The sequence below is a fragment of the Scardinius erythrophthalmus genome, assembly GCF_964197995.2.
Source record: "Scardinius erythrophthalmus genome assembly, chromosome: 6".
Taxonomy (NCBI): Eukaryota; Metazoa; Chordata; class Actinopteri; order Cypriniformes; family Leuciscidae; genus Scardinius; species Scardinius erythrophthalmus.
The window spans coordinates 23,270,665-23,295,742 of record NC_138226.1 but is presented as its reverse complement, the minus strand read 5'-3'; the positions used below and the strand labels follow the sequence as shown (position 1 = coordinate 23,295,742).

General features: G+C 39.9%; 1 protein-coding gene across 3 annotated transcripts in view; it reads left to right on the top strand.

Annotated features, from left to right (window-relative positions):
* LOC308692706 (protein mono-ADP-ribosyltransferase PARP4-like) overlaps positions 1-25,078 on the top strand; it is a 62,215-nt gene that overhangs the window by 25,552 nt on the left and 11,585 nt on the right. For all 3 annotated transcript variants that reach the window (XM_081368988.1, XM_081368989.1, XM_081368987.1), the window contains exons 28-29: positions 53-133; positions 227-322. In XM_081368988.1, coding sequence (XP_081225114.1) covers positions 53-133; positions 227-322 — 177 coding nt within the window. The remainder of the gene's footprint in view (positions 1-52; positions 134-226; positions 323-25,078) is intronic.

Below are 25,078 nucleotides of genomic sequence, written 5' to 3'. Positions count from 1 at the left end.
GTGTGTGTGTGTGTGTGTGTGTGTGTGTGTGTGTGTGTGTGTGTGTGTGTAGTTCCTTCACAAGTTAACAGCAAGAGCGATCATCAGAGACTATGAAGATGGCATTCTAGGCAACAGTGAAGCAGAACATGAGGTTCAATATTTTACTGATTGTTGCTGTTTTTAATAGAACTGGCAAATTTGCTATCAGAAGAACTTGACTTGCTGTCTTGTATCTCTCTATCAGGGGAAGAAAGCAGAGCTGAAGTCCTACATCATTGAGCTCAGTAAAGAGTTCTCCATCTTGTCCCAGTTCACAAGCTTTGTCGCCATCGAAGAGAGGGTATGATTGCTGATAATGTAGGGGTTATGTGTTCAGATCATTCATTCTTTTTTTTTTTTTATGATTTATTTATACAATTTAAACCATTACAAAAAATACAAAAATAAAAATACAAAAAATAAAAATAAAAAATAATAAAAATAAAAAAATAAATTATATATATATATACAAAATTTACAGAAACAGGGGAAGATGAAAATACACAAACCATTACAGAGAGAAGATGCACTGAGGGTTATTTCCCCCTAAAAAAAAAGTTAAATAAATAAATAAATAAATAAATAAATAAAGAGTACAGTACAATCACATACAGTAACAGTAAACATAGCAGTGTATTGGCCAGGCAATACAAAATTATAATCAACATCTAGATTGGTGAAGGATGTGGGGGTAGAAAAGGGGATCACACACAAAAAGCAGGGTCAAGCTGGACAGTTTTGATATGTTCACAAAGGGGTTGCCAAAGCTTGATGAAAATGGTGCTAGGTCGGTGAAGAGAGTATCTAATTTTCTCCAGTTTCATAAAATAAAGTACATCTCTTATCCAGCGAGTGTAAGATGGAGGGTGAGGGCTTTTCCAATTCAATAGAATTAAACGCCTAGCTAAAAGAGTCAGAAAGGCTACAAAATCTGAAAAGTGAGAAGGCAAAGAATGGCCAGGCGGCAAAACCCCAAATAAAGCTGTGACTGGACAGAGTGGGATATCCGCCGAAGTGATGGCTGACAATGAGACAAAAATTTGTCTCCGAGGACTTCCGGCTGACATGTCAAGTCAAGTCAAGTCAAGTCAAGTTATATATAGCGCTTTTCACAACATGGGTTGTATCAAAGCAGCTTCACAGTAATAAATTAAAACAATACATCAATGTTTGTTTCTAGTGGAACGTCCACGTTTGGTAATGCTGATCAATAGTATCGTTGATTGATTAATTAAATTAAATATTCCCAAATATCCCCAACTGAGCAAGCCAAAGGCAACAGTGGCAAGGAACCGAAAAACTAGATTCATGAACTAGAGGTCGGATTTAACTGTAAGATTAAAAGTATTATATGAATGCCTGGCTGAAGAGATGCGTCTTTAATCTAGTTTTAAACTGGGAGAGCGAGTCTGAGCAACGAACAGTATCAGGAAGGCTATTCCAGAGTTTTGGTGCTAAATGTGAAAATGCTCTCCCTTCTTTGGTGGATCTGGATATCCTAGGTATGACCAAAAGCCTCGAATTTACTGACCTTAAAGAGCGCAATGGATTATAGGGCGATAGAAGATCCGTTAAATAGACTGGAGCTAAGCCGTTTAGGGCTTTATAAGTCAGTAGCAATACCTTGTAATTAATACAGAACTTTATAGGTAGCCAATGTAGTGATGATAAAATTGGTGTTATATGATCATATTTTCTTGATCTAGTTAGAACTATAGCGGCAGCATTTTGGACTAACTGTATCTTGTTTATTGAGGATGCAGGACAACCAGCTAATAAAGCATTACAGTAATCTAGTCTCGAGGTCATGAATGCATGAACTAACTTTTCTGCATCAGAAACAGATAGGATATTACGTAGCTTAGCAATGTTTCTAAGGTGGAAAAAGGCTGTTCTTGTAACATATGAAATATGATTTTCAAAAGACAGGTTGCAGTCTAATATAACACCCAGGTCTTTTACTGTAGAGGATAAAGTAACAGGACATCCTACTATGTTAAAGTTGTATTGTGAGAGGTTTTGTGGGTGGTTTTTTGAACCGATGATTAGTACCTCTGTCTTGTCTGGATTTAATAAAAGAAAATTGCGCGTCATCCAATCTTTTATATCTTTAACACACTCTGTCAATTTGGATAATTTAGCGTTTTCATCTGGCCGTGATGAAATATAGATTTGAGTGTTATCAGCATAACAATGGAAACAAATTCCATGTTTCCTTATAATATTTCCAAGTGGCAGCATGTATATTGAGAATAATAGAGGGCCTAACACAGATCCCTGCGGCACTCCATAGTTTACTGGAGTTATGATCGATTTTTCTCCATTTAAATAAACAAAATGGTAGCGGTCAGATAAATACGATCTAAACCAGCTTAATGCTTGTCCTTGAACACCAGTATAATTTTGTAGTCGATCTAAGAGTATTGTGTGATCTATAGTATCGAACGCAGCACTAAGATCAAGTAAAACTAGTATTGAGATACAGCCTTGGTCAGAAGCTAAAAGTAAATCATTTGTGATTTTAACAAGCGCAGTTTCAGTGCTATGATGCGGCCTGAACCCAGACTGAAACTTTTCATAGATGTCATTTTCTTGCAAGAAAGAGCCCAGTTGAGCGGACACAGCTTTTTCTAGTATTTTAGACATAAAAGGTAGATTTGAAATGGGTCTATAATTTGCTAGATTATGTGGATCTAATTGTGGTTTCTTAATGAGAGGTTTTATAACTGCCAGTTTAAATGTTCTTGGAACATAACCTAAAGATAAAGACGAGTTAATAATATTGAGGAGAGGCTCTTCCACTATAGGTAACACTTCTTTCAAAAGTTTAGTTGGTATAGGATCTAGTAAACATGTTGTTGTTTTAGATGAAGTGATAAGTTTATTTAACTCTTTTTGTTCTATAGTTGTAAAGCATTGTAATTGTTCTTGCGGGGTGATAATTGAGGCTGAATTATAAGACGCAATTGAGGATTGAACGTTTACAATTGTGGTTCTGATGTTTTCTATTTTCTCAGTGAAGAACTTCATGAAATCATTACTACAAAACTGTAACGGAATATTTTGTTCAGGAGACATCTGTTTATTTGTTAGTCTAGCCACGGTGTTAAATAAGAACCTAGGATTGTTTTGGTTGTTTTCTATTAGTTTGCGGAGATGCTCAGACCTGGCCTCTTTTAGGGCCTTTTTATAACGTGACATACTGTCTTTCCATGCGATTCTAAAGACCTCTAAGTTAGTTTTTTTCCATTTACGCTCTAAATTACGGGTTTCTTTCTTTAGAACATGCGTAGTATTGTTGTACCATGGTGCTTTACTTTTCTCTCTGACCTTTCTTAATCTAATGGGTGCAACAATATCCAATGATCCAGAGAGAATGGTGCTCATAGTGCTAGTTAATTCCTCAAGTTCATCTGTTTGTTTAGGTTCACTGAGCAGCTGAGACAGATCAGATAAGCTATTTGAAAAATTATCTATGGTGGATGGAAGGATTGTTCTGCCTAATAGATAACGTGGCGCAGCATGACATATTACAGGAGTACGTAATATGCAAGTTACCATGTAATGGTCAGTGACATCGTCACTTTGTGGAATGATATCTATATCGGTTGGATCGGTTCCATGTGATATAATTAAATCGAGTGTATGATTAAAACGATGAGTTGGTCCGGTAACGTTTTGCTTAATCCCAAAGGAGTTTAATAAATCTGTGAACGCAGCCCCTAGCGCATCATTTGAATTATCTACGTGGATATTAAAGTCTCCAACAATTAATGCTTTATCGAAATTAACTAATAGGATCGGTGTGCATGTGAACATGTGTGGGGAATAGCAGCATTTCGCCCGTGCTCCCACAGTTTTCAATTTAAAGTTTTTTTTTTTTGGCCCATCAACGACTTGATTATCCATTTAATCAGCCAGCTAAATACTTTGAAACTTTCTGGGCGAAAATGGCTTCGAAATCTAGACAAAACACCAAGAAAGGCGAAGTTAAGAAAGACGAAACACAGACTAGCGGGAACTTAGCAGATATTGCTACCCTGACGACGCTGTTGGAAGAACACCGTCAGCATTTTCCACCTTGGAATCGAGACTCGACATTTTACATACAACGGTAAACGACCACGAGCAGAGACTTTGCTCACTTGAAGCAAATAAAAAAACATGCTAAACTCAAAGCCAAGGTTATGGATCTAGAAGGGAGGAGCCGCAGAAATAACATACGAATCTTTGGCTTACCTGAGACGATTGAGGGCCCTCGTCCGACTACTTTCTTTTCTGAACTCTTAGTGGAAATTTTTGGTGCAAGCCAATTTACCTCTCCTCCTGATTTGGATTGTGCCCATCGCGCCCTCACAGCGAAGCCAAAGTCGGGGGAGAGACCTAGGTCTGTGATAATTCGTTTCCACAAGTTCCAGACCAAGGATTTGGTGATTCGCGAAGCCCGCAAGCTAAGAGGAAAGCTTCAATATCGCGGCAATCCGGTCTTCATCAATGAGGACTACAGTCCCGAAGTTTTGGAGATGCGTGCTGAATACCGAGCGGTGATGAAGGAGCTGTACCAGCTTGGTCTGAGACCTTCTCTTCATTTCCCATCTAAACTTTTCATCACGACGTCGGATGGTAAGAAGAGGCGGTTATCGTCAGTTCATGAGGCTGGTGAGTTTATCAAAACCCACCGGCGCGAGTCGAGAGAAGCTACGTGAGCTGTTGACTTTTCTGACTAACGCTACTCGCGCCTACTCACACGATGCTGAGTTTCGGATCTAATTTTTTTTTTTTTATTTATATTATCATCTAGTAGGCTATACAATATCTGGACACCGAAGTTCGTAGCTATTTGTTATGATATACAAGATTCGTAGTTTTCGCTCTTTTCGCTCATCTTGCTCCTGGATGATCATAAGACTGACAAGACTGTAATTTTTGTACATCTGCTGCCCAGGAGAACTTTCATGCTGACTGTTAAGGGTCATATACAATGTTGTTTTGTGTTTACTGGTAGTTTGATTTTGATCAGCTTTTGTTTCTCATTCATGGGCTAAAATACATATTTTTATGGAGCTGGGGTCCTTTGTGCAATTTGATAGTAAATTTTGTAATTTTGAAAAATTGCATTGAGATGCTGATGTTTAGCAGGTTCTCTGCGTGGTTCTGGGTTGATATGTTAGGAATGGGATTTAGGATTTTGAAATGTGTTTTTGTTTCTTTCTCTTTTTTGAATGTTATGGCTTTCCAAATCGCTTTGTGTTTTATTTTATTTTCCTTGAAGTGTTTCTTTTCTCCTTTATTTTTTTGCGTTTGGCTCAGATTTGAAACTGTCATGTGGCCGATTGATAATGGCTAAGACTCGAGAGAGTTCCAGTATTCGTTTCTTATCATGGAATGTTAAAGGGGTGAACAATAATATTAAAATTAGCCGCATTATGTCTCATCTCCAACATCTGGGGGGATGTGTTCTTTCTTCAAGAAACCCATCTTAAGACAAGTGATATTCAACGGCTTAAAAGAGCATGGGTGGGCCATTTATATCATTCAAATTTTAGTGCTCGAGCAAGAGGTGCTGCTATTCTTATTCACAGAAGTATCCCTTTCGAGTTGGCTAATGTTATGTCTGATCCTAATGGGCGTTATGTCCTAATTACTGGCAAACTCAGAGATGTGCCTATCGTTATGGCAAGTATTTATGCCCCTAACTGGGATGATGAAAAATTTATATCCAATTTCTTTTCATCCATTCCTGATATTGACAGAAGACATATTATAATAGGGGGTGATTTTAACTTTGTTCAAGACACTGTTTTAGATCGATCCTCGAGCAGACCTTGTGTATCAACTAACTCGGCCAAAACTTTGAATACCTTTGCTGGGCGATTGGGCCTGTCCGATCCCTGGAGATTAAAATTTCCCACAAATAGGGCCTATTCATTTTTCTCCCACGTTCATCAGTCATATTCACAAATAGATTTTTTCCTATTAGACAATAGACTACTTTCAAATTTATCGAGCTGTGAATATCACAGCATTGTCATTTCAGATCATGCACCCACCTCTGTTGACGTTAATATTTCTCAGATCACACATTCTCCCAAACAGTGGTGCTTCCCCCCTCTCTTTTTGGCTAATGATGATTTCAAGAAATTTTTGGCGGAGCAAATAGCCCTATTTTTTTAGGTCAACGATATGCCAATTATTAATAGAGGGACTCTCTGGGAAGCATCTAAGGCATATTTGAGAGGTATGATAATTTCTTATTCTTCTGGTAATAACAAGGCTGACAAGCTTAAATTAGATACAATCCTTAAGGACCTACAAAGTTTAGATCATCAGTATGCTGTTGATCCAAATAAAGATCTGTATAAAGAACGCCTTCGTTTACAAACGGAATTTGATCTTTTGACCACGAATAAGGCTGAAGTGCAGTTGCTTAAGGGTGCTTTCACATCTGTAGTTCGGTTCATTTGGTCCGGACCAAGGGAGAAAAATTATACTTTGTAGCATTTTTCAGGCGTTTTGGTTTCTTTTCACACCACACTTATCGCTCTGGTCCGGATCAGTTTATGAAATGAACCAAAATGCAGTCATGTGACAACATCCACATCACTCGTTGGCCAGATGGGTCTTGAACGTATTTTCATAACTGCACTTCGATTGTCAGAATTAACGTGCGGGAAAATTCCAACAGAACTCCCGGAATTAAACAAAGAGGAGGAAAATCCGGCAGACAACACGCCACTTTTTACTATGGAGAGACGACTGCGTGGGCTGATTGTATCCTTGATGGTCATATGTTATTATAGTTTACACCACTTTAGACAAACAATAATGTTTGAGAATGAAGCGAGGATGCGGCTGTTAATAATTTCTATCAGGCTCCACACATCCTCACAACTCCAAGTTTGTCCGCGAGTGCAAACTGTCAACAAACATTTCTCCTCATCCCATAATCACAGCGCAGTTGACTACGGCAACTGGTTTAGTCCAAAAATGCGCATTTCTTTGGCAGTTGGTTCTGTTCGAGGTCGGATCACGTTCTCACCACAAACGAACCGCACCAGAGTTCGTTTCAAAGCGTACCGAGACCACCTCTTCGAGCAGGTCTCGGTACGCTTGTTTGGTCCGCTTTTGGTGCGCACCCGAGTGCGATTGCCGCATTCACACCTGCCCAAACGAACCAATGGGGAAAACGAACTCTAGTGCGATTCAACCGAACTAAATGAGGCAGGTGTGAAAGCACCCTAAATCTAAGCAATGTTTTTTTTTAATTAGGTGATAAGGCAGGTAAATTATTAGCTCATCAAGCCAGAGCGTCAGCAGCATCAAGGCTGATTAATGGAATAAGATCGCCACAAGGAGACGTGTTTCATGATCCACATAAAATTAATAACATTTTCCTAGAGTTTTACTCAGGCCTTTATACTTCTGAGCTTTCCTTATGTTCTGATTGTGGGGAATGGCCCTTGGATAAGATCACTTTTCCCAACATTGATAGTAACATAGCTAAGACCCTTTGTGACCCAATATCAGTTTCTGAGGTGGTGGAAGCTATCAAACTTTTACAGAACGGCAAGTCACCAGGCCCTGATGGGTTAACTACAGAGTTTTATAAAGCATTTTCTACATCCCTAGCACCTGCGTTACAGAATATGCTTAACGAGCCTTTTTCTAAAGGCTGCCTGCCTCCCACCCTGTCGTTAGCGTCAATCACTTTAATTGCCAAAAAAGACAAAGACCCTTTACTGTGTAGCAGCTATAGACCCATTTCACTTTTGAATGTGGACTATAAAATTTTAACTAAGATTTTAGCGTTGCGTTTACAACAAGTCTTGCCCCAAATAATTTCGGATGACCAAACAGGTTTTATGATTGGAAGACATTCTTTCTTTAATACAAGGAAACTTTTCAATATCCTCAATATGCCTAGTTCAGATGTGCCAGAAGTGGTTCTGGCATTAGACGCTGAAAAGGCGTTTGATAAAGTCGAGTGGGGATACCTATTTCGTATAATGGAAAGCTTTGGTTTTGATGATCGTTTTATTTCCTGGATCAAACTATTGTATGTCTCCCCACAGGCATCTATTTTAACTAATGGTGTGGTTTCACCACCCTTTGTGCTTCAGAGGGGCACTAGGCAGGGCTGCCCTTTGTCGCCTTTGCTTTTTGCCATTGCCATTGAGCCCTTAGCTATCTGGCTTCGTGAGGATGTAAATTTTAAAGGTATAAATCGGCTAGGTAGAGAGTATAAATTATCCCTATATGCAGACGATCTTCTACTCTTTATTTCTGATCCAGAGACTTCTGTCCCCGTTATTCTTAACATTTTAAACCATATCGGTAAAATTTCAGGGTATAAGATTAATTTTCATAAGAGTGAATTGTTCCCTGTAAATTCTTTAGCGAATAACCTTGCACATTCACTTCTACCATTTAAATGGGCGGCTGATGAATTTAAGTATCTGGGTATTACTGTGACCAAGTCTTTAACTGGAATGTATGTTTCTAATTTTGTCCCCTTGCTTAAAAAGGTTGAGTCTGACATGGAACGTTGGGCTAACCTCCCTCTTTCCCTTGCTGGGCGTATAAGCCTAATCAAGATGACTGTTCTTCCCAAGTTTTTGTATTTATTTCAGCATATTCCAATTTTTCTTAAGAAAAAGTTTTTTATGGATTTGGACAAACGAATAATTTCCTTTTTATGGGGAAATGGACCAGCTCGAATTAAGAAATCAGTTTTAGAGCTCCCTAAAAATAAGGGAGGTCTTGCACTCCCAAACTTTTTGCACTATTATTGGGCCTGCAATATCCAGAAAATTGTATACTGGAGGAACAATCTGAATTCTGAACCCCCTTGCTGGGCCTACCTGGAACAGTCCTCAGCGCGCCTCTCTGCACTCAGTTATATATGCTCTCAACTACCATTGCCTACCAACATTAGTTCAAATTTAGTAGTATCTCACTCAGTTAAGATATGGACTCAATTTAGAAAACAGACTGGGTTGCATAGGTCTTCTACACTCTCTCCGATAATTAGAAACCACAGTTTTGCACCCTCTAATATGGATGAGGCATTTCGAATATGGTTTGATAAAGGCATAAGGACCATTGATGATCTCTATGAGTGTGGAGTTTTCTCGTCCTTTAATAACCTTTCCAAAAGATTTGACTTACCTAATTCCCACTTATTTCGTTTCTTTCAAATCAGGCATTTTGTGCAAAAACTATTCCCTCACTTTCCGAATCGCCCCCCTGAATCGCCATTGGATGATTTCTTAAAGCTTGAACCACATTCAAAACACTGTATTTCTGTAATTTATAATTTGATTCACAATAATAATCCAGCCACTACAAGTAGGACCAGAGCGGCATGGGAGGGAGACTTGGGATTTGAAATCTCTGATGAACATTGGGAGCGCATTCTTGCTCTCATACACATGTCATCTATAAGTGCAAGACATGGCCTGATACAGTGTAAGATTTTACATAGGGTTTACTACACAAATGCTAAACTTGCTAAAACATACCCCTCTGTCAGCGATGCATGTAATAGGTGCAAACAATCACCAGCAGATCTCATTCATATGTTGTGGGGATGCCCTAAATTATATGATTATTGGACTAAAATATTCAAAATTCTGAGAGAAGCCTTTGCCATAGATCTTGACCTAAATCCTCTTCTGGCCATCTTTGGGATGACCGTTGAAGTTAACCTTTCTGTAAAGGTTCAAAAGGCTCTAGCCTTTACCACTTTGCTAGCAAGACGTCTCATACTCCTGAAGTGGAAACATGCCTCACCCCCTTCTTTTGATTCATGGCTGAAAGAAGTGTTCACTTGCATTAAATTGGAAAAGATCAGACTGTCACAGACTGGATCTTTAAGGACCTTTGATAAACTGTGGCGCCTAGGGGTGGGAATCTTTTACCATCTCACGATTCGATTCGATTCCGATTCTTGAGGCCACGATTCGATTCAAAATCGATTTTCGATTCAAAAAGATTTTCGATTCAAAACAATTCGATTTTATTCATAATGATTTCTAATCAGGTTTCTGAGCATGATCTACTCTCATCTGCTTTGCTATACAGAATGACAAACATAATGACAGACATTAAAGTGTCTTTTTCACATTTATTAAGTTCAATTCTCAGGGAAGTGCCTTTTATCAAAAACATTGAAAAAATGTTTTTACTTGGTACTTTTAAAGCAAAGTATTTATGATGACACATAACGAACTTACTTCCGATACTTCCTATATTAATTTTATTAAAAAAACAAATGGAAGTGATTTGGCAAGTCAACTGTAAGGTTACATTTGCCAGCATATGTCCCAACATTGCTGAGAACCAACAGGAAAATAAATGTGTGCTTGTACTAGCAGCATACTTGTAGTAAATTAATACAAACTTCAGCATATTCTGAATCTCTAGCATAGTAGCATTTAATAATAGACTTCTAACCAACATCCTCTTGTTATTTCCAATTAGCAATATAATCCTTCAGACATAAAAAACATTTTGCTGTAGCAAATTCACAAACAGTTTTCGTTCAAAAATATATAATTATGTACCAGAAGCTATCATAACGTATAATGCTTGTGGACTTATGCATATTCTGAATAATTAGTAACATACAAAGTCGTTCTTGACTTATAGTACACAACTAAATAATAAAGAGTTATGACTTGAAATGTTTGCTGTATACCACAATCAAAAACAGCTTATACAAAGAAAGTGAATGAACATCTGCAGAGAGTAACTTATAGTCAAAATGTAACTTTTTGTGACTGGCATTGCACATTTGGCGCTCAGCCATCATGCGTCCGTTATGTGCGCGTCTCTGTTATGTGCACGCCACAGACTGTCCGCGCACGTGCACGTCCGCTTCAGAGTTCCGCCTTTTGCGTTCCGTCAATGTTACGTTATTAGAATTTTTTTTTTTTTAGAAAATCGATTTTTGACATTTGTGAATCGATTCAGAATCGTCCACGTCCCGAATCGCGATTCATCTAAGAATCGATTTTTTCCCCCACCCCTAGTGGCGCCCCTTTTTAGACTATTTACTAGCTAATTCTCAAGACACTTAAGCTGAGCATCCCCTGATGATTTATCTATTTTATTTTGAAAATGCTTTAAGATATCAATATTGTATTATTATTTTTTTATTTTTTTATTATTATTATTTTATTATTATTATTATTTTTTTTTATTATTTTTTTTTTTATGTAAGTTGCTGGGGTTTTTTTTGGAGGCTGTAGGTTGTTTACTTGAGGGAGGGTTTTATTGGGGTATTAACAGTGTGGAACGATTATTCTATAAAATCATTGTTACTATACGTTGACTTGATGTTCCCAGCAGAAAAAACAACAAAGAAATTTAAATAAAAATTTGTCTCTAAAAGGAAGGCAGGGCAGGGCAGGACCAGAACATGTGAATTAAAGTGCCTGAACCAGAATGACACCTGTCACACTCCGAGTCAATAGACGGGTTAATGCGTGCTAACCTGGTCTTCGACCAGTGGGCTCTATGAACCACCTTGCACTGTATTAGCCTGTGACGTGCGCAGAGGGAAGAGGAGTAAACCCTGTTCAGGACTGCCCTCCATGTCTCCTCGTTAATCTCAGTACCGATGTCTTGGGACCAGACAAGGCGTAAATCATCAGAAGAAGATTGCAATTGAACAATTATATTCACTAATTTACAAATTGACCCTTTAGTACAAGGATCCACACCTAGAATGGTATCTAAATCTGAAGGGAGAGGTGCATTTGGAAAGTTGACCTTTTTTTTTGTACAAAATCTCGAATTTGTAAATATCTGAAAAAATGTTTTTTGGAAATATTAAAATGAGAAGTCAACTGTTCAAAAGAGGCAAAAACAGCATCGATGTAAAGGTCAGCAATAGAAACCAACCCAAGGTCTCTCCAAGAGGTGTAAGCAAGGTCTAAAATGGAGGGGTAAAACAACGGGTTAGAATGTATTGGGGATAACAGGGGGGTATTATGAAGACCAAAATGTCGCAAAAATTGGGCCCAGATTTTAAGACTGTTTTTAACAATTATATTATTTGAATATTTCATTGGGGACAATGTGTATGGGAGGCATAAAAGAGCCGCCAGGGAAGATGATTTACATGAGGCATTCTCGATATGCAGCCAGGATGGGGAGTTGACAGAGTTGTTTGGCTGGAACCAGTAATAGTTGGGGGCCTTAAGCACATAAATAGGTAATTTCGCGCAAATTCATCTAAAAGCGCCAAATTTGGCACAGATGTAGCTCAGGTCATACCGAAATGATTTAGCTAGGGCGCCGGAGCCAGCGACCCTCGGAGCCAAGATGGCGGCCAAATCCAATATGGCCGCCGCCCGAAAAGGGTTCCGGCTTTAACTTTTGAACCACATGAGTTACAAATACAAACTTGATATGTTTTTCAGCTTAATTGATCATGAGAAACACATAGGAATGTTTATATTTATGACCCAGTATATCTGGACCCCTTGATCCTCCAATTCCAATATGGCTGCTGTCCAAAAAAGCAGTTTGGGCTGTAGTATGGGGCCTTACACACCATTGTTCGCGCAAATTTATCTACAAGCACCAAATTTAGCACAGATGTAGCTGAGGGGATACTAAAATGATTTAGCCAGGGCGCCTGAGCCAATGGTCCCTGAGACCAAGATGGCGGCCAAATCCAATATGGTCGCCGCCTGAAAGGGTTTTGGCTAAAGCTTTTGAGCCAGATGAGATACAAATACAAACTTGATGTCTATTTTACCTTCTTTGACCATGGGAAACCCATAGGAATACTTACATTTATGATTGGGTATATCAGGACCCCCCAAATTCCCTAAATTCAATATGGCTGCTGTCCGAAAAACGGTTTTGGCTACAAATTTTGAACCAAATGCGCTACAATTGAGGATGTGGTGTCTATTTTATGTTTATTGACCACAGGAAGTCCATTGACATATTTATATTTATGCTTGTGTAAGTCTGGAACCTGTATTCTTTTCAAGACTGTGGTTGAAAATCCTTTTTTTTACCACAACCTTGAAGGTTATTCTCAATGTTGATTAATTTCCTTATAAAAGTGAAATGGTTTTCAGTTTACCACAGGTGAATACATTTCAAAGTGTAACATATAAGAAAGAATAAGACACAATTATTATTGCAAGGCAATATTTATATTATATCAAATTGTTAAAATAATAATATAGTCAATTTTTCCAAAACTCTTAAAGGTTTGCTTAGCATAACAAAAAACAGCAATAAAATAAAAAAGGACAGTGAATTCTCATGGTCTCTCACATGAATTATCATTATCACTCACAATCACTGGATCTCTCATTGTCTTCACCATCATTGTTTGTATAAGCACCCTCACATGCACATATAGAAGTGCAACGAACTCCGGCTTTACAGCACTTACAGTGCCCTCTACATGCTGTCTTGCAGCCACAGTGGAGGAGAATGGTGCAGGCTTTACTGGCGTTTCCGAGATTAGTCCAGTAAGGTTCCCAAGTCTTGCTCGTAGAGTCCCGAAACCATCCCCATGCATTGAACTTTGGGATATCTTGCTGGACAGCGGTTGCCTAATTCCAGTTGAAGCTGGCCTGCAGCAGTGCTCTTTTGATGTGCTGAATCAATGCAGCTTGGGTGGGTGGCAGGTTCTCGAGAGACTTGGTACCATTCGAGAAAGGGTGATGTCTAGCTTCATCTACACGGCTGGAACCACTATATAAAGAGTGGTGCGTATATTTGCTGCCCAGTAATATATTAGAAAATTAGGAAGAGCTAGACCACCTAATTGTTTTGTCTTCTGCAGAATGCCTTTTCGAATCTTTGGGGTCTTTTTATTCCAAAGAAAACTAGAAATAGAGCTGTCGAGTGTAACAAAAAAAGACTTTGGAATAAAGATAGGAATACACTGAAATAAATATAAAAATTTAGGGAGCACGCTCATCTTAATACAATTAACCCTACCGATCAGGGATATAGGAACGCTGATGCTGTGTACACACTACGCACTGATATGTGTTATGATTACGGCGCTAAATATTGCCCTGTATCCTCAGTGCAACCGGCTATTCTGATTACGTATGCACAGTCGATGTCGCTATGCCTCTGACGCTGTGTTTTTGTACACACTAATGTAAATTCTATTACGTTGCCCTGTACCCTTCAGTGCACCTAGCTATCCCATCTAACTGTGCATAGTCACAGTTTGTCGTTACAACGACTTGCGCTGCATTTGTGTACACACTGAAGCGTTATGCTGTTATGTTGCCCTTCAACGTAACTGACCATTGTGTTTGAACTGCGCATATTCATGCCGTTTCGGTCGCTACGGCGACTTGCGCTGCATTATACACACAGATGTTTAAAATGTGCACACTGTTGTGTTATGCTGCTATGTTGCCCTCTATAGTGCAACAACCAGCTATCCTATCTAACTGTGCATATTCATAGCTCTGTCGCTACGGCGACTACACTGCACTTATGTACATACAAGGACGTGTTTTTGCTATTTGTTGCCCTGTTTCCTTCAGTGCAAAACTAGCTATCCTAATCTATCCGTGCATATTCACAGTTTCTGGATGTATGCACGTACACGGATGTGTTATGCTGTAATGCTGCCCCATTTCCTTCAGTGCAGCTAGCCATCCTAATCTAACGGTGCATCTCAGTTTCTGTCTCTACACAGTTTCTGTCGCTACTTCGCTGCGTTTATGTACGTACATGGATGCGCTATTCTTATGCACTTGTGTTATGCTGTCATGTTGCCCTGTATCTTTCAGTGTAACTAGCTATCCCAGTCGAACTGTGCATATTCACAGTCTCTGTCAATACGGCGACCTGCGCTGCATTATTACACATGGATGTGTTCATGCTGTGGTGTTGCCCTGTATCCTTCAGTGCCTATACTGAGCTAACTGCTTATATTAAGTTGGCGCTACAGCGACCTATGCGGTTACGTGCATGTGCTACGTTGTTATGTTGCCCCATTTCCTTCAGTGCAACTGGCTATTCTGTGCTAACTCGTATATTCACAGTTGTAGCTACGGCTACGACTGTGTTTGTGTACTTACTGAGGTGCATGCTATTATGGGGCTATTATCTAACTGCGTGTATTCACAGTTGTTGTCGCTACGGCCACTGGCACTGTGTTTACGTACATTCGGTTATGTGTTGATTTGCACTTCTGTACATCGGCTATAGAACATCGCTATGTTCTACAAGGGAGTGTCAGTTTCTCCGGTCCACAGACCTGAGAGAGTTATGGGGCTCCCACATAACAATCCCCCTCAGGAGGTCCTGCTTCTACAGGCAATCGGCACGATTGGCACCCCAGCCCTAAGCTGTGGAACCTTCTTGTGTGTCCGCTGCTGGGTCCATAGTTGAGCAAGACACTTTACACTAACAAGTGCTGAGAAAAGCTCTCCCAGCTCTCACCCCAGAGAAGCACTTTGGAGACCTACGCTCATTCTAAGTGAATGATGTTGCATTGTCTCGGACCTGGTGACTGCAGCGTCACTCTCCGTCCGATACCAAGCTACGTTCCAAAGTCGCTTAGCACCGTTCAGAGCACAGATTGATCCCTGCCCGCCTTATCTGCTGAGCCGTCAGCCTCGCATGATGCAGATGCTCAGAGTGCTGTTGGCCCTGTAAGGGCTTTGCGGATGTACGTGGTTCACTAGGCAGCAGTCTGACCAGCTGTTTGTGTGCTTGGTGGATGGTACTAGGGACGTGCTGTTTTATACAGAGACTTTCTCACTGAATTCGACGCTTTTCAATGTTGGCTTATGCCTACAGGATTTAGGTATGCTGGCTGTCTTCTCAGAACACGTTCTAACGTCGCCAGGGTTTCAAGTTTGATGCACCGCCTATAGCGTCGTGGGTTCGGTGAGTTTTATTCTTGTACTCATGAAACTGTTACCTCCAGCTGTGCAGTAGTGTGCATTATGCAGAGTTACCATCGCTGCTAACTCTGTGTTATGACTATAATGTTACATAGCTGTTTCCAATTACGCAGTAGTTTCCAATACTGTTAACTCTGTGTATGGCTATAAGGTTATGCAGCTGTCACCGCTAATGCCGTCGACACTGTGTTAACTCTTGTGCTCGAGTGCTTATGGTGTTGTGCGGCCCTGTCCAGTGCAGCCTTCGCTTCATTGCATTGGATATGCAACTTTGGTAAGGTGGGAGCAGACGTTTCTTGGTCTAGTTTCGCCTATCAGTTTTGAGTGCTCCTAGCGGCGCTGCTGGCTTAGAACTGTTGTCTCTTGTTGGAGTGTAGCTGACCCCGTTCAGGGCTTATCTTCACTGCGCTCACGGCGGGATTCTATACAGTTACCATATACGTCAGTATGACGTAATGTCGAAGTGACCACCTTGAAAGGGAACGTCTCCGGTTACTTTCGTAACCTCGGTTCCCCGAGAGGCGGGAACGAGACATTACGTCAGCCGCCGTGCTCACCGTTTGATCAGCTGTGCTAGCGTTCAGTCTTGATTCTGACGTTATTGTCGCGCCCATGCTATTTATACTGCCCGCGGTCCGGTCAGCATTTGCATGTTTCGCGTCAATTGGCCAGCTGTCTCCAGCTGGCGTTAGCCTATAAGATTTCAGTGGAAATGGAGAAGGAAGGAGTTCCCATATGCGTCATGCGTAATGTCTCGTTCCCGCCTCTCAGGGAACCGAGGTTACGAAAGTAACCGGAGACGTTTCCTAACTCCTTGTCCTCCCATAAAAGGTGCATAACCTCAATAGTGATTATCAGAAATTACTGACAGACATTCTTTAGAAACAAAACTAATGCAAAATATAAGCGCAAACTTTTAAAGAAAATAATAATAATAATAAAAAAAAAATATATATATATATATATATATATATATATATATATATATATATATATATATATATGTATATATATATATATACAGGTGCTGGTCATATAATTAGAATATCATCAAAAAGTTGATTTATTTCAGTAATTCCGTTAAAAAAGTGAAACTTGTATATTATATAGACTCATTACATGCAAAGTGAGATATCTCAAGCCTTTATTTGTTATAATTTTGATGATTATGGCTTACAGCTTATGAAAACCACAAAATCAAAATCTCAGAAAATTAGAATATTACATGAAATCACACAGTAATTACACAGTAATCCCATGGTCATTGAACCAGGTTTTGGTTCTTTTGGCAGTGTGGGCTGGTGCAAATCCTGCTGGAAAATGAAGGAAGCATGAAGTGCTCTAAAAATGTCCTGGTCGACGCCTGCATTGACTCTGGATTTAATAAAGCACAGTGGACCAAAGTCCTCTTTTCTGATGAGAGCACATTTTGCATCTCATTTGGAAACCAAGGTCCCAGAGTCTGGAGGAAGAATGGAGAGGCACACAATCCAAGATGCTTGAAGTCCAGTGTGAAGTTTCCACAGTCTGTGTTGGTTTGGGGAGCCATGTCATCGGCTGGTGTTGGTCCACTGTGCTGTCCACTCAACGCAGCCGTCTACCAGGACATGTCCAGAGCACTTCATGCTTCCTTCAGCAGACAAGCTTTATGGAGATGCTTCCTTCATTTTCCAGCAGGATTTGTACCTGCCCACACTGCCAAACGAACCAAAACCTGGTTCAATGACCATGGTATCACTGTGTAATTACTGTGTGATTTCATGTAATATTCTAATTTTCTGAGATTTTGATTTTGTGGTTTTCACAAGTTGTAAGCCATAATCATCAAAATTATAACAAATAAAGGCTTGAAATATCTCACTTTGCATGTAATGAGTCTATATAATATACAAGTTTCACTTTTTGAATGGAATAACTAAAATGAATAAACTTTTTGATGATATTCTAATTATATGACCAGCACCTGTATATATATAACTTGGGCAAAAGGACAGTAAAACTAGCTGTCCAAAATTAGCACACCATGTATGAATTAAGCTTAATCAAATAGCAGGGACTTTGTGGTGAACAAGTTCAATATAAAACAACTCAACTTTGTCAAGTTTAACAAACAATCCAATGTCAAATTCACTAAGCCCACATTATCCTTAACAAAAAGCTGAAATTAACAACAGTTCTAAGCCAGCAGCGCCGCTAGGAGCACTCAAAACTGATAGGCGAAACTAGACCAAGAAACGTCTGCTCCGACCTTACCAAAGTTGCATATCCAATGCAATGAAGCGAAGGCTGCACTGGACAGGGCAGCACAACACCATAAGCACTCGAGTACAAGAGTTAACACAGTGTCGACGGCATTAGCGGTGACAGCTGCATAACCAGAGAAACAAACTTGACTAATAACCGACTTCCAAAGTTATAGTGCCACCAACTGGCATATATATATAGCTGCGAGCAGTGATTGCGGGCCCAAGCTGGTGGCACCGCCACCCTGGTGCCTTTAGTTACACTAAAGCCACCGGGGTGGCGGTGTCACCGGCTTGGGCCCTCCATCGCTGCTCGCAGCTATATATATATATATATATATATATATATATATATATATATATATATATATATGCCAGTTGGTGGCGCTATAACTTTGACTCACAATAGTTACATCCATCTGATCGGCCTCTTACCACAAACACACTGCTGAAGTTTCATCAAGATCAGTTAACGTATGCAGAAGTTATATTACTTCGTGTTTCGCTTTTCTCGCCATTGTTTCCTCACCACGGTCAAACCGTTCAAGATATCAAAAATCCGTCCGGAATTTATCATCCTCAATGTCTTGACTTCATGCTGACCGAGTTTGGAGGCGATTGGATGAATTCTCTAGGATGAGTACATTAAATTCCACAGCATGCGTTTTTCAAACAACCCATAATAGCCGACATCCTGTTGGGCGGAGCTAATAACTTAGAGTGCGGAAGTTGTTCGGCCCGATGAGATCTATATGTGTACCGAGTTTCATATTAATTCATGCAAGCGTGTTTGATATATGGACCAAGTTTTCAGACCGTGTCCAAGGGGGCGCTGTTGAGCCCCCCTGCCACGCCCGGGTACCAGCTTCAGCCCGGCTCTGATGACCGTGGGTTCTGACCTGTGTGGAAAGTTTCAAGAGTTTTTGAGCACGTTAAGGGCCCCAAAAGCCCCTGAAACCTTGAAAAACAAAGATTAAATGGAATAGACAAATCCCCCCCTCCCACACACACACAGACACACAGAGAGAGAGAGAAAATTCTCCAGAAAATCCACATTCAAACCAAAATATCTGACTTCCTGTGGGTCTGAGGTTATGACTGTAAATTAGAAAGGTGTCCTGCTTGATGAGAACAATACACCTACCAAGTTTTGTGATTCTAGGAAAAACTAAGCCCCCATTTTTGACTAAAGGTGGCGCTACTGAGCCATTCCACCACGCCCATTTCTGAAACTTTGCACATGTCTACTGTATAATAAATGTGATGTGTCTGTCGAGTTTCATGCATTTTCAAGCATGTGAAGAGTCTCAAAAGCATCCGAAAAGAATATTAAAGTTTGATGCATTGCCACGGCAACAGTATCTAAGATATCAATAATCCTTTCACAGGTCTACATCTGCCGTGTGTCTACATTATACACATAAAGTTTTAAGCAAATCGGGTAAAAAAAGTGATTTCAAAGCATTTTGAAAGTGACACACTTCCTGTTGCCAGTTGGTGGCGCAATAACTTTGACTCACAAAGCTCACATCCATGTGATCGGCCTCTTACAACGAATACACTGCTGAAGTTTCAGCAAGATCAGATAATGTATGCAGAAGTTATAACACACTTCCTGTGTCCCATTATTCACCATAAATTTGTTTCCTCGCCACGGCCAAACCGTTCGAGATATCAAAAATCTGTTCGCAAGAATTCATCCTCAATGTCTTGACTTTATTCACACCGAGTTTGGCGGCGATCGGATGAATTCCCTAGGAGGAGTATTTCACATTCCATTGTATGCGTTTTCCAAACAACGTATAATAACCGACTTCCTGTTGGGCTTTTCTAAAACTTAGAGCACGAAAGTTGTTCGGCCCGATGAGATCTATATGTGTACTGAGTTTCATATTATTACATGCAAGCGTGTTTGATATATGGACCAAGATTTCGGACCCCATTCCGGGGGCGCTGTCGAGCCCCCCTGCCACGCCCGGGTACCAGCTTCAGTCCGGCCCTGATGGCCGCGGGTTCTGACCTGTGTGCAAAGTTTCAAGAGTTTTTGAGCATGTTAAGGGCCCCAAATGTGGCAAAAAGGCAAAGAAAAAAAAATATATAGCTGCGAGCAGCGATTACGGGCCCAAGCCGGTGGCACCGCCACCCTGGTGCCTTTAGTTACATAAAGGCACCGGGGTGGCGGTGCCACCGGCTTTGGCCCTTCATCGCTGCTCGCAGCTATATTTATATATATATTTATATATATATATATATATATATATATATATATATATATATATATATATATATATTAGGGCTGTCAATCGATTAAAAAATTTAATCGCGATTAATCGCATGATTGTCATGAGTTAACTCGCGATTAATCACAAGTTTTTTATTTGTTCTAAATGTACCTTAAATTAATACTTTTCAAGTTTGTTATACTCTAATCAACATGGGCATGGATAAATATGGATGCTTTATGCAAATGTATGTTTATTATTGAAACCATAGTCAACATAGAGCATGAAGACGAGACATATTTCAAAGGTCATAGATGTTTTTCAAAGAACTTGTTCATGTCTATTAGACACATATAGAAAGAACAAAGAAATACCAGGTTCCCATTACTTCTCTTTCTTTGCACTGAGCAATTCACTAACACAAACATGTTGAGATTTTTGCATGACAGGGCAGCTCTTCTGAAAATGCTAAATGTACATTTATTATTTATTATTACATTAGTGTGTCTCTCTCTATGCCCATTTTGATGAAGCTAAATTCTCAATAAAACTGTTTTCATTGGTATATTTTACTGTTTCTGTTGTCAAACAACGGAATGAATATGAAATAGTGACTGAAACGCGACCCATTAAGACATAACCAGCTCTCAGCGCGTGCGCGAGAGAGAGAGAGAGAGAGAGAGAGAGAGAGAGAGAGAGAGAGAGAGAGAGAGAGAGAGAGAGAGAGAGAGAGAGAGAGAGAGAGAGAGAGAGAGAGAGAGAGAGAGAGAGAGAGAGAGAGAGAGAGAGAGAGAGAGAGAGAGAGAGAGAGGGGTGCGCGCGTGCTGGGAGAGCAGTATACGACCGGCGGTACCGGTAGATTCTCACAAACTAAATATGGTTTGGGCGCTTTTTTGAAGGGAAAAAATCGCTAAAGGGGTCTGCAGTGTCGCTAAGTTGGCAACACTGTGTATCTCCATTTCTCCAACTAGGGGTTGGGCCACGGGTCAAACAGAAAATACGCGCTGCGTTAATCGCGCGTTAAAAAAATTAGTGCCGTTAATATGATTTTGCGTTAACGCGTTATTAACGCACTAACTTTGACAGCCCTAATATATATATATATATATATATATATATATATATATATATATATATATAAAAGACAGAAACCTTATTACCTTATTCTGATTTTATGATACACTCAAAATATCCCACAACAAATCTTTTAAATTTAATGTAAAAATTAAAACGAAAGTAAGCACTGTTGGGCTCACGTAACCCTCTCATTAGAATCAAAATGTTTCAGCATTTGCGATGTATTTGGATGCTAAACTATTCTTTATTATAGGCTTTGTTCTTCACTCGTGTTCCAATATCGACAGAAAAAATCATCCTCTTCACACGCGCAAAAATGTGCTTGAAACATCACAGTGGAGCGGTGCTTACTGTGAATGTACGAATTGTACTACTGACTATTTAGAGCAGTGTAATTTTTATATGTTAGGTTAACTATTTTATTATTATATTTTATTAAGGCTATAATGAACAGGCTGCGATGTCAAGATTGCAATGCTGGAATGTGTGTTTGTGTGTGTGTGTGTGTGTGTGTGTGTGTGTGTGTGTGTGTATGTGTGTTCATGTTTTTCTATCCCGGTGGGGACTTCAACCTGAATGCACACAGACTCATGGGGACTCGTGTCACAGTGGGGACCTAAATAGAGGTCCCAATGGGTAAACAAGCTTATAAATCATACAGAATGAGTTTTTTTTGGAAATGTAAAAATGCAGAAAGTTTTCAGTGATGGGTAGGTTTAGGGGTAGGGTTAGTGTAAGGAAATAAAATATACAGTTTGTACAGTATAAAAATCATTAAATCTATGGAGAGTCCCCACAAAGATAGTAAACCGTGTGTGTGTGTGGGTGGGTGTGTGTGTGTGGTGTGGGCGCGATTGAACAGTGGACACATAAAAACATACTCTGTCATTATACAGGACGACATTCAAACTGCAAAGTGTTAACTTATATTTGTGTACAGTTGCAATAAAACACAACATTGTGCTTTTGTAAAATAATTTCAAGCAATCAACCCCCGAAAGGCGCTAATTTTAAAATTAAACTAAAATGCTCATGGCTGCACGGGCATTCATAACGGTGCGCATCCACGGTGAGGAACGAGCAGAACAGAGTGAACGTTTTTCAGTTAATTCCTACTTCCATAGGAATTCATTTGAAACGCTCGCTCAACCACTATCAATGTCAGTGTGGACGAACATATTTTACTTTCGTTTTTAAGTTGGCGATTCAAAAGCCTCCAGCGGTGTCACACGTCGATTAACCGGTGGTAAAATATTCTCACCGTCACATACCTAGTATATTTTTATGTAGATACAATAGGCCTACCTGATTTTGAACACAAGAGGGCAGTATAGCCCTATGTATGACTTGACTTTTATGGGACTAAATAGTACAATTACTATTTTTAAACTTATAAATATTTATTAAATTGAAAAAAAAAAAGAATAAAATGGGTTTAGTTGTGATATTTTTATACTTTTATATAGAAATAAATGGTGTTTAATTACATTTTTAGAAGATGAGGCTTTAAGTGTTACTTTACTTTAGTCCCTCACTATAGCAAAACCGTTTGAGATGTTTAATATCCGTTCACAATTTAGCATCTTTAATGTATCTTTATCATTTTGAAAAAGTTTGGTGTGAATAAAATAAAACAGTTAGGAAGAGTAGCTCAAAAACTCAGAGTCTGAAATATCCAAAAAATCCACATTCAAACCAAAATATCTGACTTCCTTTTGCTCTGAGCTAATAACTGTAAATTAGAAAGTTGTCCGGCTCGGTGAGACCAATATATATACTGATTTTTGTAACTGTTGGTAAAACTAACCCACCCACTTTTGTCAAACGCATGTTGAAAGTGACACACTTCCTGCTGCCAGTTGGTGGCGCTATAACTTTGACTCACAATAGTTACATCCATCTGATCGGCCTCTTACCACGAACATACTGCTAAAGTTTCATCAAGATCAGTTAATGTATGCAGAAGTTATAACACTTCGTCTCCTCTCTTTTCTCGCCATAAATTTGTTTCCTCGCCACGGCCAAACCGTTCGAGATATCAAAAATCCGTCCGCAATTTAGCATTCTCAATGTCTTGACTTCATGCTGACTGAGTTTGGAGGTGATTGAATGAATTCTCTAGGAGGAGTACATCACATTCCACAGCAAGCGTTTTCCAAACAACCCATAATAGCCGACTTCCTGTTGGGCTGGCGTGAAACTTGACAGAGGGAAAGTTGTTCGGCCCGATGAAATCTATATGTGTACCGAGTTTCATATTAATTCATGCAAGCGTGTTTGATATATGGACCAAGTTTTCAGACCCTGTTCAAGAGGGCGCTGTTGAGCCCCCCTGCCACGCCCGTTTCTGAATCTTTTCACATGTCTACTGGCTAATAAGTGTTATGTGTCTGTCGAGTTTCATCCAATTTCAAGCATGCTAAGAGTCTCAAACGCATCCGAAAAGAATATTAAAATTTGATGCGTTGCCACGGCAACAGTATCTAAGATATCAATAATCCTTTCACAGGTCTACATCTGCCGTGTGTTTACATTATACACATAAAGTTTGAAGCAAATCGGGTAAAAGTAAGAGGGAGATTTCAAAGCATTTTGAAAGTGACACACTTCCTGCTGCCAGTTGGTGGCGCTATAACTTTGACTCACAATAGTCACATCCATGTGATCGGCCTCTTACAACGAACACACTGCAGAAGTTTCATCAAGATCAGTCAATGTATGCAGAAGTTATAACACACTTCCTGTGTCCCATTATTCGCCATAAATTCGTTTCCTCGCCACGGCCAAACCGTTCGAGATATCAAAAATCTGTTCGCAAGAATTGATCCTCAATGTCTTGACTTTATTCTCACCGAGTTTGGTGGCGATCGGATGAAATCCCTAGGAGGAGTATTTCACATTCCATTGTATGCGTTTTCCAAACAACGTATAATAACCAACTTCCTGTTGGGCTTTTGTAAAACTTAGAGCACGAAAGTTGTTCGGCCCGATGAGATCTATATGTGTAATGAGTTTCATATTATTACATGCAAGCGTGTTTGATTTATGGACCAAGTTTTCGGACCCCATTCCAGGGGGCGCTGTCGAGCCCCCCTGCCACGCCCCGGTACCAGCTTCAGCCCGGCCCTGATGGCCGCAGGTTCTGACGTGTGTGCAAAATTTCAAGAGTTTTTGAGCATGTTAAGGGCCCCAAAAGTGGCAAAAAGGCAAAAAAAAAAATAATGAAGAAAAAAAAAAAATAATCCTTACGAAAACAATAGGGCCTTCGCCCTTTCAGGGCTTGGGCCCTAATGAAGAAAAAAATATATATATAAAGCTGCGAGCAGCGATTACGGGCCCAAGCTGGTGGCACCGCAACCCCAGTGGCTTTAGTTACCTAAAGGCACCGGGGTGGCGGTGCCGCCGGCTTGGGCCCTCCATCGCTGCTCGCAGCTATATTTATATATATATTAGGGCTGGGGGAATTAACGCGTTAATCTGTGCGATTAATTTGAAATGTTTAACGCGTTAAAAAAAAATAACGCATTTAACGCAGCACTTTTTTTTTTTGCCTCGTTTTAATGATTTCCTGTTGCGGCTGCTATTGAAAAGCCGAAAATAT